Below are 16,765 nucleotides of genomic sequence, written 5' to 3'. Positions count from 1 at the left end.
GGTTTGCTTGTGCACTGCCCGCCGCTTCTTAGCGCCCACGTAGCCAACAAAGAGTTGGTCGTCAACCCGGAACTGTTTTGTGCGATCCAGATAGGAGAGCGCGCGTTTTGGGTCCAGACGGTGGAGCCTCTCTTCCTCTTTCGAGGGATGCGGAGGAGGAAAGAAGGTGGGTAAGGTAACGGACTGCCCAATGTGAAAGGCAGTAACCACCTTAGGAAGAAAAGAAGGGCGAGTCCTCAGAACAACCTTGTCCTGATGGACAGAGAGGAAAGGAGGCTTAGAAGAAAAAGCCTGGAGCTCACTCACTCTTCTGGCAGAGGTGATGGCAACCAGGAAAGCAGTCTTGAGAGTCAAAAGACGAAGAGGACAGTTATGAAGCAGCTCAAAGGTTGCGCACATCAGATAGGTTAACACCAGATTCAAGTCCCACTGAGGCATTACAAAGGGGACAGGAGGAAACATGTGAGTAATGCCTTTTAAGAATCTATTTACAACAGGGGACTTGAAATGAGAAGGCTGATCAGGAAGCCTTAAGAAGGCTGAAACAGCTGAAAGATATCCCTTGATGGTGCCCAGAGCAGAGCCCTGCTGGGCCAGGGAAAGAAGAAAGAGGAGAACCTCAGAAAGAGGGGCGGAAAGGGGATCCACAGCCTTTGCTGTGCACCATGCCACAAATTTGTTCCACCTGCAGGCGTATACCTTTTTAGTGGAGTGACGCCTGGCTGCCAGAATGACATCACAGACTTCAGAAGGCAAGTCAAATGGCATCAACTGCCGCCGCTCCATCTGGACAGGTTCGGGTGGAGGACTGTCCCCTGCTGCTGCGACAGAAGGTCCTCCTGAAGAGGCAGTCGAATCGGGGGATCGATTGACAGACTGTGTAGCTCGAGATACCAGTATCTTCGTGCCCAATCCGGAGCCACTAGGATGACTTGGGCCCGGTCGCGCCTGATCTTCTTCAGCACTCTGGGCAGAAGTGGTATAGGCGGAAAGGCGTATGACAGACCCCAACTCCACTCGCGACAAAAAGCGTCTCCAAGCGAGTGCCGCCTTGGAAATTCCAACGCGCAGAACTGATGACATTGCGCGTTCTCTTCGGTGGTGAATAGATCTAATCAAGACTCTCCCCACTGCCGAAAGAGGCCTTGCGCCACGTCCGAGTTCAGACGCCATTCGTGATCCATCATGCACCGGCGGCTGAGTTCATCCGCCCTGGCGTTCAGAGAGCCCGCCAGTTGTTGAACCAACAGGGTGATGCCCTGATGTTCCAGCCATGTCCAGAGGCGCAGAGCCTCCTGACAAAGGGTCCACGACCCCACCCTGACCTGTTTGTAACAATACCACATGGCGGTGGTGTTGTCCGTGAACACCTGCACTACACTTCCCCGGACAGAGGGAAGGAATGCCTTTAGTGCAAGCCGGATCGCCCGCAGCTCCAATAGGTTGATATGGAGACGGGACTACGCCAGAGACCAGTGGCCTCTGATCTCCGCCTTTCCCATGTGCCCCCCCCCATCCCAGGAGGGTTGCATCCGTCACCACCACGTGCTCTGGTTGGGGTAGGGAGAGGGATCTGTCACTGACCCAATCGCGATCCGTGAGCCACCACTGCAACTGTCTTGCAGTGCCCTCCAAGATCAGGACGTGGTCGGACAGGTTGCCCTGATGTTGAGCCCACTGGTACTTCAGGTCCCACTGCAGAGCCCGCATCCGCCACCTGGCGTGATGTACCAGCAGAATGCAGGAGGCCATCAGACCAAGCACCCGTAGGGCCATCCTGACCGAAACTCGAGTCCAGAACCACTCCGATGAAGAGGAGCTTCTGGGAGGGACTCAGATGTGACTTCGGCACGTTGATGGAGAACCCCAGCAAATGCAGGAGGTTGGCTGTTGTCTGGAGGTGGGAGACGACTGTTCGGGGCGAGCCTGCCTTCCACAACCAGTCGTCGAGATAGGGGAAGACTGGAACCCCTAATCTGCGCAGATGCGCTGCGACCAACGCCATCACTTTGGTGAACACCCGAGGGACACTTGTGAGGCCGAAGGGGAGCACGGTAAACTGAAAGTGCTCGTGGCCTACCGTGAACCACAGGTAACGCTGGTGGGCTGGCAGGACGGGGATGTGGAATTAAGCGTCCTGCAAGTCCAACGCTACCATCCAGTCTCCAGGGTCTAGGGCAGCCAGAACCTGAGCTAAAGTCAGCATCTTAAACTTCTCCTTCCGGAGGAAGGCGTTGACGCTCCTGAGGTCCAAGATTGGGCGTAGGCCCCCTTTGCCCTTCTTTGGAACCAGAAAGTAGTGGGAGTAACAACCCCGTCCTACTTCTGGTCCAGGAACGCGCTCGATGGCCCCCTTGGCCAAGAGGGCCGCAACTTCCTCCTGCAGAAGTTGCAAGTGATTCCCCGACATGCGGTGGTACTGCGGTGGCATGGCTGGAGGGGTCGCCTCGAAGGGGAGGGAGTAGACCCTTTGGACGATTTGCAGCACCCACCTGTCCGAAGTGATGGTACGCCAGTGGAGCAGGTGATGGCGAACTCTGCCTCCTACTGGCGTGGAATGGGCCTGAAAGCTCAGACTAGGAAGGCTTTGATGCAGATGCTGTGGGAGCAGATGTGGATGTGGCTTTCTGTCCCCCTGCTCCACCAAGGCGGAATCCACGTCTGCGACCGCGTTGAGGCTGGTTCTGCGGCCTGTGGCTGGACGAACGTGCGGAGGCGCCCCTTCCTTGGCCACGAAAGGGGCGAAAAGCAAGAGTTTGCTGGCGCAGGGCCGAGAGGCCCAAGGACTTGGCCGTAGCCCTGGAATCCTTAAAGCGCTCCAGTGCGCTATCCAGTTTGTCGCCAAAAAGGCGATGGCCATCAAAGGGCATGTCCATGAGGGTGCTCTGGACATCCCCTGAAAAGTTCGTGGACCTCAGCCAGGTGTGACGATGAATCACCACCATCGTTGCAATCGCTCTACCCAGAGAGTCCGTGGTGTCAAGTCCACATCGGATGGAATACCTTGTTCCATCATGCCCCTCAGCGCGAGCTGTTTCCTGGCCTCCTCCGGACACTGGGGCAGCACGTCCGCCACCGTATCCCACAAAGAGTGGGTGTAACGGTCCAAAAGGCACGTGATATTAATGGACCGCAACCCTAGACTGAGGGAGGAAAACAGTTTCTTGCCAAACTGCTCCAACCTTTTGGATTCCCGATCCGGAGGTGCGGACGGGAAGGCGGTTTGGGACGTGGAGGCCTGGATAACCAGACTCTCAGGGGTGGGGTGTACAGACAGAAAGCTGGGGTCGCCCGGAGCTGGGCGGTGGCGCCGGGCCACGTTCCGATCCACAGGAGAGACTGTGGAGGGCTTGGACCAAGTGCCCATCAGAACGTTGGTGAGGGCCTCATTAAACTGCAGCAGAGGCTCCGAAAGAGCTTACTGGCGGTTGAAGCACCTCAGTGAGGAGGTTAGTCCTCACGGCCGCTGCAGGAAGCTTCAGGTGCAAGGCCTGGGTAGCCCTGCGCAGCACCACAGCATAAGTCGCACCCTCCTCCGTAGCCAAGGAAGAAGGAGAGATGAAACCAGTGTCATTTTGAATGGCCTCTCATGGTTGGCATAATACATGCTTCAGCACATGGGAGGCCTCTGGGGTACCTATGCCCTGGGTACATGGTGTACCAAATACTAGGGACTGATAAGGGTACCCCAGTATCCAATCTGGAGTGTACCTAAAGTACATACATAGCAATTTAAGGGAGAAAGCAGATATACTGGGGTCCTGGATAGCAGGATCCCAGTCAGACTAGTCCAAAAACGGTGTGATATCAGCAAAAAGTGGGGGTATCCATAAGAAGCAGTTACTACTTTCCTACATGTTGCCTACACAACTCCTGACCACCAGATTGGGGAGATTGAAAAGGATCCAGAACATCTTGAACCCCATAAAACCGAGTAAAGAGTCGGCACAAGCAGAGGGACTGGCCTTATTATCACAACCACAAAGCGAGGGCGAGACTACGGAGGAGTGACGGTGACAAATGATAGCCATGAGCGCACCCTCTTAATATCAACCATAAGGAAACTGGGCTCTGGGGACTATCCATGCGACGATCAGGACGAGATGGAGGAGCCTCTCCCAAGTGATAGACCATAACGGAAAGGGAACCTTAATTACTCCAGGAACTTCTTGACCCACAGGCTGGAGAAAGCCACATTGGGGATGTTGGTACACTTATTGTTTATTTTTCTATGTTGATTTTGTGGTTTGGAGTTTGAGGGGGTCGGGAGAAGTAAACAGACTACAATAGATTACCAAGGGGCGCTCTGCCATACAATACTCGCCAAAATACCTACTACAGACATAGTGAGCACAACAAAAACACCACAAATTTGGGACACACGTAAGAGGACATCTGAGACTACAAATGGCAGAGTTTAAAGTTCTCAATGCGCAAGGCCCCGTGAAAAAAGGTGCCTACTTATCACTGCTAAGAGACTGAGGATGTAAGATTTGCTTACTACCAGAAACTCACCTACTCAAGAAAAACTGGCATAGGCTTCATTCGTGATGGTTACCCAGGCAAAACCTTTCCTCTGACATGCAGAAGAAGAAATTAATGGAATATTATTGGCCATTTTTTCCAAAGGGTCTGTGAAAGAAACTATGGCGAAAACACTAGGCAGGATGTTTGTGGTGAGAATCTTTATGAGAGAAAGCACCTTTCCAATCGCACCCATATAAGCACCTAACTCAGGGCAAGAGAAGCTTCTCAAGGTAACTATCCCGCTTACCCTGAAAACCCCAGAAAAAGATATCCTCAGGGGCGCGGGGTTTGGACTGCGGCGAGGTGGGACAGAGAGAGATTTAAGCCAAGTGATGTGCAATGAGCGACACAGGTCAGCACAGAGATCAGAGCAGGTGGGCCCTCTGTCTCCAGCAGGGATACAGAGGTTAAAAGAAATAGGGCACAGATTTCTGGAGACACCATCACCTGCACACTAGAAGTTACACACACACTTCTCTGTGGCACATAAAAACAAATGCTCGTTTGAATCGTTTTATGAGTTCACAACACTCTATAAATGAGATTGTTGCTTCTGAGAAAGAAACTCACTATCAGACCATGCTGTGATCACAACTACCCTCTGAACAGCAAGGGGACCTTGGCTTACCAATAGCTGGCGCCTCAATCCATCAATCTGGATTTGTATAGCACAGCTATTCACTTGTGAGGGTATCAAGACGCTGAGAGTGCTGCTGTAGGGGGCTCAGTTGAACATCCAGGCCTTGAGTCCTTTTTTGAACTCCACTGTTGCTGTGATGGATACTAGGGGTGTGGGCAAGGCAGAGGGAGATGGAGAGCAGGTGTCTGGAGGGAAGGTGGAAGTCCAGACAGTGGCTGATGTATGCTGGTCCCTGGTTGTGGAGGGCTTTGAAGGCAAGGATCAGCATCTTGAACTGGCATCTCTTCTGAATGGGGAGCCAGTGGAGCTTCTTGAGGTGGAGGGTGATGTGGATGTGCTTGGGGAGGTTTAGGATGAGTCTGACCACTGCGTTCTGTATTGTCTGTAGTCTCTTGAGGAGGTGCGAGGTGATTCATCAGTAGAGTGCATTGCCGTAGTCCAGTCGGCTGGAGAACAGGGCTTGTGTGACAGTGAATTTGGTGTCGACGGGGAGCCAATTGAAAATCTTGCGGAGCATGCTGAGGGTGAGGAAACAGGCGGATGAGACAGCGTTGATCTGTTTTTTCATGATGAGCTTACAGTCCAGGATGATGCCAAGGTTGCAGGCGTGGATGAGGGTCCTAGTTTGGGGACCCACTAGGCGCTGTTCCATGGGAAGGGGTTTCCAAAGATCAGCACTTCTGTGTTGTCTGTGTTGAGTTGTAGGCAGTTGTTTCTCATCCAGTCGACAATGTTCGTCATGCACCTGTGGAAGTTAGACAGCGTGGCAGGGGTGTGATGTGTCTTCTGATAGTGAGATGATGAGCTGGGTATTGTCGGTGTGGGACACTATCCTAGATAACACGATTCACAGAGACACTATCCTAAATAACACGAAAAACAGAGAAGAAGTTGGGTCAACTATTGCCACATACATAAACAATAACGATACAGCAGGCATAGACATACATACCTTCTGAGATGCATTGAGGGCAACAACAAAGGGTACATTGATATTTCTTGCTATGCAAAACAACCAAGAACGTTGGGGGAAAAAAGGCAACAAATTGTGATACAGGTGAAAGAGTTGGAAGACCAGCACAAACAAATGGGTCTTCTAAGATCTGGCACAAGTTGGTGGCATGTAGAGTTCAACTCAAAGCTATAGATAAGGATAGGGCAGAACATGATGTACTTATAACCAAACAGAAATATTGTCAGGGTGGGAATAAAGTGGGAAAGCTACAGCCTGTAGGCTTAGGGCCAAAGTGACACAGAAACAAACAGCTACCATATGAACAAAAGCAAGCAAACTAAAGCAGAGACCTAATCCTCATTTAAAGAATTTTACTTGGACTCACACACAGCACAAGATATACATGAACGAACATGACAGACTTTCTAAACGTGGTCACACTCCCTGGGTTGACAGAGTCCCAGGCCAAGCTCTGGAGAGCCAAATAAAGATTGAAGAGGTGATATTTGCGGTAGCCTGCCTCAAACTACAGAAATGCCAGTGATCAGATGGGGACTCCCCTTTATTTTCGAAAGCATCTCGTCACATCCTAACACTGATACGTCCGACTCTTTAATGAAACAAAAACAATAATCCTAGCAATGCAAGGAGCAGCAAATAAATAAGTCAAATCATTGACCAGAATGAGAATTATTCCAGCCAGTAGTACCAGAGCAAGTATCCCAATTAGAGATCCCTTATATCAAAGAATGTAAAAGTATCCCAACCTACAGTGTAAGAGCAAGTGTCTGAGTAGGAAATTGTGTGTAGACCTAATTAATGGTCAATTCACCCTACGTAAAGAATTCTTCTGTTGTTAGGCTTGTTTCTGTTCTTTGTCCTTTTTTTCTTATTTTTTTCTTTTTCACTTGTCTTAAGACTTGCTTTAACCTGTACTTTATTGTAAATATCTCACAGCCTTGAAAAAGTCACTGTGTGACGAAACACGTGTCAGCTGTAGTCCATTTCCAAAGAAAGAATTTGTGAAATACAAATGTACCGAAGAATACATAATCTTCCATATCTGCAATAAAGAAAACTGTTGTTCAACACAAGCCCTGACTGTTTGGACCTTGTACTATTTCCTATAACCGACTGAGTACTATGGTTTCCTTCTTTAAAAAAAAGCCTGAAGAAATTACATATTTTAACAGTAAGCCACACACACACTGCCCACTTACAGAAACAATTTCCAAAACAGTGAGAGCAGGGATTCTATACATTAACTGGGGTGACAATAGCTCAGATGTTAGCTAAGATATGCCGGGGTACCTACACTACACTAATGAAATAACTGCAGCAGGACTGTCAGTCCTGGCATAGAGGGTGCTTCTGATGGCTGGGTCGACTGGCAGCTGTTAAAATGACTATACTCCCAACAGTCCTCTATTTGGTTTAAGCATTACCGCTGTGACCTCCTAGAGGAACGCTACTAGCGATCCAGAGGATGATTAAAAAGTTGTCTGGGCAGGAAAATGTCCATGTATAGCAAAATAAAAAGATATACAGGACTATAAGGAGGGTGACCTAGGCATGCCAAACATTGTTGACTATTGTTATGCAGCGCAACTCGGATATCTGGTTAAATGGTACCGTAAGGAGAGTGAAAGTCACTGGTTCTTTTGGGCCAAGCAGTAGCTGGACTCCACATTTGGAAGACACCATGGCAACTTAGAAAGCACAGACCCTGGGGAAAAAGAGCATCTCCAATCATGGAGGAGGTTTTAGCAGCATTGTAAAAGGCGATAATAGGGACCGGTCTCTCTACACTTACTTCTCCTGCTCCTTTTATTAGTAACCCGAACTTCGCTCCAGTGGTGGAGGGTCTAGAAGTTTCGACATGCCAAGGACTCGACTGTCAGTGGATAGGGGACTTTTATGACCATGCCGATATCAAATAGCTTCAGAAAATTAAAGCAGATTGTGGTGTTCTGGATAAAGAACATAATAGATGTATGCAAATTCAATACTGTATAACAAAAAGCCTCCTGTAGCGAGCAGCGAGATGACCAACACATATTTGAGAAATGGTTACTAACCAAATCTGGAGATAAATATTTACTTTCTAAATATATGTTTCTGCAAAGTTAACACACCATAGATAAATCCACAGGGCAAAAAAGACGGGCGCCAGAGCTGGGACAAACGCAAACATAGGAATGGCCTTCCATACACTTCAGGGCAAAAATATCCTTCACTAGCGCTACCATTAAAGAAACAATTCTAAAGATAGCATCATTCCTGTTCTTGGATCTCACCCTCGCTAAGAGAGATATTGCACAGAATTGGAAAGCTACATCCCCACCCAGTATAGTGGGGTGGAAGAAGGCAATGGACAGGTGTATGGCGGCAGAAATCATCGTTTTTCAAGCGAGGGGATGCCCACAGAAGCACAAGAAAATTTGGGCCCGCTGGGCAACATACAGAGTCATTGACTTACCCGCGTTTCCACATCCAGACTCTCACGATCCTATTGAGCAATTGTTGGTTAGAAATCCACTTGTATAGTCTGATGACATTGACTCTTTACAGATATGTTTTTGTTATTAATACGCAATTACGATTCCTTGGGTGTGCTCGATGTAGTTTGTTATATTTTCGGTGTGATGTTCTGCAGGCCATGTGGTTTTTGCATATTACAACTAGGTACTGTATGTCGTATATAATAAATGTATTGTCTCTGCAGGGCTCTGCCCACTCTGTACCTTTCAAAATAAATAACATTTGTTGTGAAAAAAAAATAAAATGATAGCATCATACTGGTATTACGTGCCAGAAAGAACACATGCATGGGACAGCACAAGATCCAGGAAGTGTTGGTGGAGTAGTGCTTGAACTGGCAGGCTACTCCATATACTATGGTATAGGTAACAATGGATCCCAAGTGTTGTCTGGGACCTTGGGTGAGCTTATGCGTAAAGAGCAGTGGTCCCAAGACCATAGATATCACAATCAATGAACAAATGTATCAAATGATCAATTTCTTCAATTTTATTTAAAAACCATTAAAAACAATGTGACGGCGCAGTGAATGTGTGGTGAGAAATGTGCTCGGTGCTCTCATTCAAGTGATACACACGTGTGACAGTACGTGATCAATAGTGTGTATCAAGTAAGATCAACACGGCCTATTTTATTCCTATGTACAATCAAATTGGGTCCACAGAACTAGTCAACTAAGTTTCAATCCTTTAGACAGATAGAAGGATAATCATCAGGGCTCTAAGAATACACAAGCCCGAGAAAAATAGGGGACTGGAAGAGTGCACAGAAAATATAGTGTTAGAGTAGAGAAGCTCATAGTGTGGGATTACAATATATACTGTGAGTGGATACTTACTGGACACTAATGAAACATTACTGAAGGTACCAATGGGCTCAATTCAACTACACCTATAGATTCAAAATACACAAGACACCAGCCAAAATAGCAGCTAAAAATGGAGGGGGCATGGTGAATGGGATTAGAGTAAATCTCAAGAGTCTCAAAATTACCTGTGCAAGGATTGAATAGACTCCAAAAGTTGTTAAAAATTGCCAATGTAGCATGGATGTGATCCAGGGGGGGATCTAAAGCGAGGTGTCAGAAAGTAATGTCAGTTAAACAAAAAAAATTGGTCGGTAAAGAAATTATGTAGGAAGGAAAGCCCTATCATAAGGGTGCATATCTGATAATGGGAGATAGGCAGAGTCGGCAGCTTCTAAAATGTAAATGGGCCTCCAGAAGAGTACCGTGAGATCTTCCTGGGCGCTGAGTGAAGTCAGCTGGGGGTGCTCCTTAAGATGGCTAATTTTTCTGGGTAATCGAAATGAAGGAAGGACTGCCCCAAATATGGACACCCGCAACATGAAAATAAAGGGAGGGCAGCCTTTACATTAAAATCCCACACCACGGCCTTCTCAACTCTAACACTATATTTTCTGTGCTCTCTTTCAGTCCTCTGTGACTGCCACTCGCCACACATTTCTATGCTCTTGGGTGTCTTTCTATCAGCTTCCTGCCTCAGTGGTGTCTGTGGGTAGACAAATTTGCTCCGTAAACAGCTCCGAGGCATATAGTATGGGAGTGGTGTAAGGAGCATAAAGGACAGCGGCAATTCTACTCATCATCTAGCCCCAACCCTCAGGTAACAGTATTTTGTTCTGGAGATACTGATTTCTTGAGTTATTGCAAAGACTGAAAAAACACACATGATACAGGATTCAAAGTACTGTGCTGTTCATACTGAAAGGCTGTGATGGAGGCAGAACCACCGACTGCTGACATAAGAGCCAATTTTTTACAGCAGCATTTGATCCCTTTGCTGCCTGTCAAGCGGGAATGCTGTCTGATCGCCATTCTGCTTTTGCCTACTTACCCTTGTTCAGGTTTTCATATCTTTGTTGCAAAATGGGAAGACCGCCAGTAAGTTACAGCGCATACACAATTGATCTGGAATTTCTAAACCTTTGTCTGATTTCAGAACTTAATGTGAGGAGGAGTAGGAAATGGGAATAATGGGTGCAATTTGCACGGCATCATTGCAGAACGAAATACTGTAATTGTCAAAGATCTTTTGGATAGGATTAATTTTTTATGACTGTCTAGATTCCTGGTACTGCATCTGTCCTAAAATATACAATCCTACAACAGTAAATCTGGCTAGTCCTCTACAGTCTGTTATCCTAAGATCATGTGTTAATGTCAGTTGTAAAAATTATCTGCCGTATGCTTTAGTATTATATATATTATGCAAATCGTGACTTGGTTACTTACTCTGCCACACAACAGTATGTTTAATACAGGCTCTAGTCACCAGGTTAACAGCTAAAATGCTAATCACATGCTATTAAACAACCAATCGCATGGTTGTCTGAAAGAGGGAAAACGCCTTGTAATGCTATAACTCACCTGGTCAGTGTAAACATCAGGTGGCACTGATTTGTTGAAGAAATCTGAGCACACTGCTCCAGCCTGAAGATAGTAATGCAGAGCAGCTGAATATTGATTTGTGGCTGTTGAGAAAACAAAGAAAAACAAAAAAAACACAATGTTACAGATTATCCTTCTTAAAACAGGAGGCAGCCACACTTGATTTAAATTTTGGTAGGAGAAGACACCATGAGATACAAAACAGAATGACAATGGAAGATACACATTTGGGTTTTGGGAACCAGAAGCATAGATGCTCTTCACAGCAGATGCGTCTTTGTGCACTGACATGTGTGTACTGGCATCAGTGTTTATTTATACAAAAAATACATGATTACAAGCATTCAATACCAACAACTGTTAGGTTATTTGCAACAAGGTAGAGCGTAGTTCGTATGCTTCAATGTATTGATTAGATGTATTTTCTTATCAATTCTTCAGTTAATTATTTTCACCATAATCTCACAACAGCCGATGGTTGCAGGCACTATCGCGGTTTCAAGGCTGTGGCACTTTAAAAGAGCCTCAAAAGGAGAGAAAACCATGATGGAAAGCACATAAGTGTAACAAACAAGAATATTCCCTTTTGTATTAGCTTGTTCCGCCCTTACCAGTCATTATCGCCCTCAGCAGCTGGCTATAATGCTATATTAAATCCAACATAAATTGATGCCACGCCCATCATGAGTTACATCAGTTACACGGCGACTATATTGTTTTAAAAATAAAGTCCATTATTAGTGAAAGAACATACATATGCTTAAGAAAGGCTCTGTGGTACATACATTCTACAGTGGTGGTATTCCATTGTTGTATTGTAGCACTGGCCGTACAATTAGCTAATGATGCCGCACAACAGAACAGTCTCCCCAAGAACATGCACCTATAGACACAGGTACCATATAGGATTCGACACCGTTATTTTTTCTCTCTATAAACACACTGGAGAAACCAATATACAGCAACTAACACAACAGTAGAGCAGACCGAGTGCGGCCAAGGAGAGTGCTAGATAGGTGCTTAGGCTACAAAAGTGCTATACACAGTGATTGAAATGGATAAATAGAAGTGCAGGTACTCTGTACCAGAGTACCTGCTTGTTTCTAAGAAGTGCCGGTACTCTCCAATTAAAAGTATTACGTCACTCTTGAGAAGTGTCTCCCTCTCAAAATGAAAAGGTGCCAGCACTTCGTACCGGACAGTACCAACCCATTTAAATTGCTGGCTATACGGTTACACATGTGGCAGAGAAGTGCAATTCAAATACTGATAACAGGATATAAAAAATGATAGTTAGAAGAGCATGACTACTGGGGCATGCGCCTAAAACAAATGTATTTGTATTGAGTCGAAATATCGAGAAAACATAAAAACTCAAGAGGGAGCATCGCGGAGAAAAGTAGGTCATAAAATTATAACTATGAACAATTAATTGTGGTAAAAATGCGAGAAATTCGGATTATGTAAATATATGAACAATATATGATCTCCACAAACACGAAAAGATAGGAAACCTTATAGTGATTTCATACAGGTACTACTCACATACTGTTACGGCAACCCCCAGCAGCTAATAATTGAAAAATCAGCAGGTGCGAAAACCGAGTTGCGTTTGTGTGATGTGTAAAAGCGCGCATGTGTAGGCGAGGGAGCGAGAAAGGGAGACTGCCATTGTTTGGATATATCTGAGCGCGTACGAATGTTCGTTTCTATGTGGTTGTATGTATGCTTATCTTCGAGAGTAAGCGTTTGTTTGGGGAAGAAGGGGCAGCACAGACCACTGACAACTGGGTTGTGTGAAAAAGGCCGCTTTATTGAGACAGGTGCACATTACAACATAACCTGGGCCTTTGCCTTACAAAACTATAGCCTCACTATACATAGGACTCCCTAAGATGAACTACCCCCACCCCTAAAAGAGCCCTCCCCCGATAACCTCTTTAAAGTTGAATAACATACTTGCATCAGAGCTGCTCAACAGAAAGTGGGATCTCTAACAACTGTTCCCCTTTTCCTACCTCAACTACCCTTTGAACCTCATTGAACTTCCTACCTAATGTTTTTAACTTCCTATGTCATCCAGGCGTGAACTTCCTACCCATTTCCCTTCAGCGTGAAGTGCCGCTGACAAACAATAAACTTGTGTAAATCCTGGCAACTTCTCAACTGTCCGCTGATGCACCTGACTCAAGCGACAACCAAAATACATAGCTCCCCTTTGTGCATCTGTGCCAATGGAAACGGCCCACAGAGGATGGGATAACTCCAACAATTATCTGGCTTACAGCCTATTCAAAAGGAGGCGGGGAGGGAGGTGGACAAAAACTAGCGGGGAGTTCCAGCCACCGTGTCACCACTTTAAAATGGTGTCTGGCACTCGAAATGGAGGCACTATATATGTTGGGCTATAAAATAGCCCAAATATAGCCCAACCCGAAGTGCTGTCCTCTGGACTGCACCACTTGCCCAAAAACCCTGGGGGGGGCAGACCTCCCTTCAGTCGGCTGCCCCCCAAATCCCCATTGTGACTAACCTGTGAGTGTATTTTTGAGTATATGTGTGAGTGATTGTCATCGCTCCCTTCACGCCACACCACCTTACGCAACACATCTCACTCCACTCCGTCCTCCCTCCTCATTACATTCTTTGCTCCCTGCACTTCCAGTACCACACTCATGCACTACCGACCGCATGCACCCTACACTACACACCGATTGCAGCCCGCACTCCCTTCTCCACTGCACCATGTTCTCCTGTCCCCCACTTGGCTGCCTCTGCCCCCTCCTTAAATAGTTATGGCGCGGAAGCAGCAGTGTGTGCTTACTCACCAGAAGAGATACAAGCTGTGCAGCAGCGTCACCGCTCGCATACAAGTGGTACAACATGTGGATCATCAGTGAAAGCTCACTGTGCAAAAAAAAAAAGGTGGAAGCAATTTGCACCTCCTCGCACACAGAGACTATATATATGTGTAGCCTTAGTGAAATACTCCATGTTTGTGGAAAATAACCATTGCTACAGCACTAGCTGTTTGTTCTTTATCCCAATTAATGAGTTTCTCCTAGATACAAAGAACAAGTTACTTACCTTCTGTAACATCTTATCTGGTAGAGACTATCTAGCCACATATCAGGGCTTTAAGTGGGATGAAAAAACGGAAGGGTCTCTAAAAGGGGTGTGGCTTAAAAAGTAAGCTAAAAATCTGTCCTTAGCATAGCGTGCCACTCGACTGGTGATTTTCTGCTTCTGTCATTGCATCCAGATATACAATACAACAAGTAAAATTACACCTACAACAAGCAAGAACTATTGGCTTTGCCAATGGTTGTTAGTTGCATAAGATCAATAAGCAACAACTATAGCTTCGTTGTATGGAGTATTGAAAATTCTTCAGTTCTGAAATGATGAGACTGTGAAAGAACTATAACGAGTCTCTTTGAAGTTAGATTAAAGACAGCGAAGCGTGGTACTGTTGCAGAGGTAAGATTTTTTTCTTTCTTTCTTTCTGAGGGCGAAGGCAAAAATGAAGAGCCAGATAGGGACCTGTCTCAACACCTGCTTTTCAGAACTGCCGGTGCTAAGCACCGGCTGGACCAGGCCCACTTAAAGCACCGACGCAGGGGAGGAGCCTAGCGCTTGACCAAGATGGCCGCGTGAGCTCTGAGCTCCCGAGACCCTCGCGCCCTCCGTCGACTATCCTGTCTCTAATCCTGTCTGTATGCATGGCATCGTGTAGATGACCTGTCAGGGAGGCGACTGATGCTACCCGCGGTCGGATCGCCCACCGGGAACCGGAGTTATGCATGGCGGAAGATTGCGGCCTATCTCCGAGGGATGCCAGGGGCTAGAGTTGGCAGGATGCCCGACTTCTAGTTGAACAACAACGACCAGGCGAGGTGTGAACTGTCGGATGGAGGTCCCCGTCCTTTCACTTTCGTTTTCTCTCCCTTTGTCTGCCCTGCCCCTGGAGAGCTCTTGGTGGCTTTATTATCCTTTGGACGCTCTACATGCTACTCTGGCGGCCCATTGCAGAACTGATTACTCCTGATTCCTCTCGTTGAGAGAGGGCCGTCTTATCTGAACCGACCTGCTTGGTACCAACCATGTCGGGCAAAGCAGAGGTGGATCGGCTGAAGCCTAAGTCTACCAGGCGGGGAGCCTATACTCAAGTCAATAATATGGACCGCTATGCTCTGCAGAAGGGATCACCGAGTGGGTCGAGCCAGTCGCCGGATACCCAGAAGGCGGCCTCGCCCCTGGCCCCGGAGCTCTCGCTGCAGGATGTCATGGGCGCGCTCGAAGGGATGCAGACTTCGATTGGGAGACAGTTTGACGCCCTGGCGCATAAGGTGGATGCCATCTTGGTGGATGTTAACCTGATCCGTGCGGACTTGGGCAAAACGAATGAACGGGTTAAAACCCTGGACCTCAAGACCACGGGCCTCGCCGATGATGTCATGGAACTGCAGACCGAGGTTCGTAAGCTGAGGACCGAGAGTGATCTCGCCGCCCGCCGGCTGGAGGACTTTGAGAGCCGGGCCAGGCGCAACAACGTGCGCGTTATCGGGGTCCCGGAGTCCCCGGATGAGGCTTCGGTTGACCTGCTCGTCGAGGACTTGGTGCTTAACCATCTGCAGCCTAAGGGTCTTGGGAAGTTCTTTGCGGTTGAAGGGGCCCATAGAGTGCCGGGTGGGAGGCCCAAGGTGGGAGCCCCACCGAGGCCGATTGTTGCCCGGCTCTTTCATTTTCGAGATCGGGACGCTATCCTGCAAGCATCGAGGGTGACGGGCCCGGTCCCCTTCCAGAACGCGTCGGTGAATTTCTATCCGGACTTCACCCAGCAGGTGCAGAGGCAGAGACAGGACTTTCTGGGGGTGAAGAGGCGACTTCGGAAGAGGGATCTGAATTATGCCATGCTCTTCCCTGCGAGACTACGTGTGGTGTACGAAGATCGGACATTCTTCTTTGAGTCTCCTGTCATGGCCGATGAATGGCTGGACTCTTTGCCCCGGCGGCGGACGGGAGAGGACACTGCCGCGGATGGGGACAGTGGCCGGGATGGGCAAGGCTGATTTTTCGGAGCCGGTCTGACTCGATTTGACTTCATTTGATGACTTGATTAGAGTGCAGTAAATGCGGAGGGTTGCGGGAGGACGAGGGGAGCTCTTTCCTCCCTTAGGGTGCTTTTTGTAGATTTTGGGTTTGGTAGGGCGACAGGCACACTGCAAGTTGGGGGGGCTTTGTAAGCTGCAGCAGGGGTGCAGGGTGGGGGGGATGGTTGGGATTTTGGGGTTGTTGTTGGGGGGTCTGTTTCTGCAAGGCGTAGTGATCATCTTCGGTATTGTCCCATGGTGGCTCTTCGGGGGGGGGGTGGGCCTCTTTGTGTTTGGGGATGGGGGGTAGAGGTTTAAGTGTTATTAGCTGGAATGTTAATGGTTTGGGGGATCGCATTAAGCGCGGGATAGTTTTGCAACACTTGAAACGGTCAATGCCAGATGTTGCCCTACTGCAGGAGACACACCTTATAGGTAACACGTGCTATGCTCTTAATAGGAAGGGTTATAAATTCATAGCTCATTCGGGATTTTCCTCCGGGTCTAGGGGTGTGGGCATCCTAGTCAGGGCCTCGCTACCATTTGAGGTGGACTCCACCGTTGTTGACGATAGGGGGAGGTTTGTGGCGGTGGCGGGG

General features: G+C 47.7%; 1 protein-coding gene across 1 annotated transcript in view; it reads right to left on the bottom strand.

The window, feature by feature from the left end:
* Positions 1–16,765, bottom strand: part of INTS8 (integrator complex subunit 8) — a 724,118-nt gene that overhangs the window by 132,475 nt on the left and 574,878 nt on the right. Inside the window, exon 23 of the mRNA XM_085605229.1 lies at positions 11,053–11,156. Within this exon, the coding sequence (XP_085461355.1) occupies positions 11,053–11,156 (104 nt within the window). The remainder of the gene's footprint in view (positions 1–11,052; positions 11,157–16,765) is intronic.

This window comes from Triturus cristatus, chromosome 5_1, assembly GCF_964204655.1.
Source record: "Triturus cristatus chromosome 5_1, aTriCri1.1, whole genome shotgun sequence".
NCBI classification, from domain to species: domain Eukaryota; kingdom Metazoa; phylum Chordata; class Amphibia; order Caudata; family Salamandridae; genus Triturus; species Triturus cristatus.
Note: the sequence above shows the minus strand (reverse complement) of the source record. Positions and strands in the feature narration are given on the sequence as shown.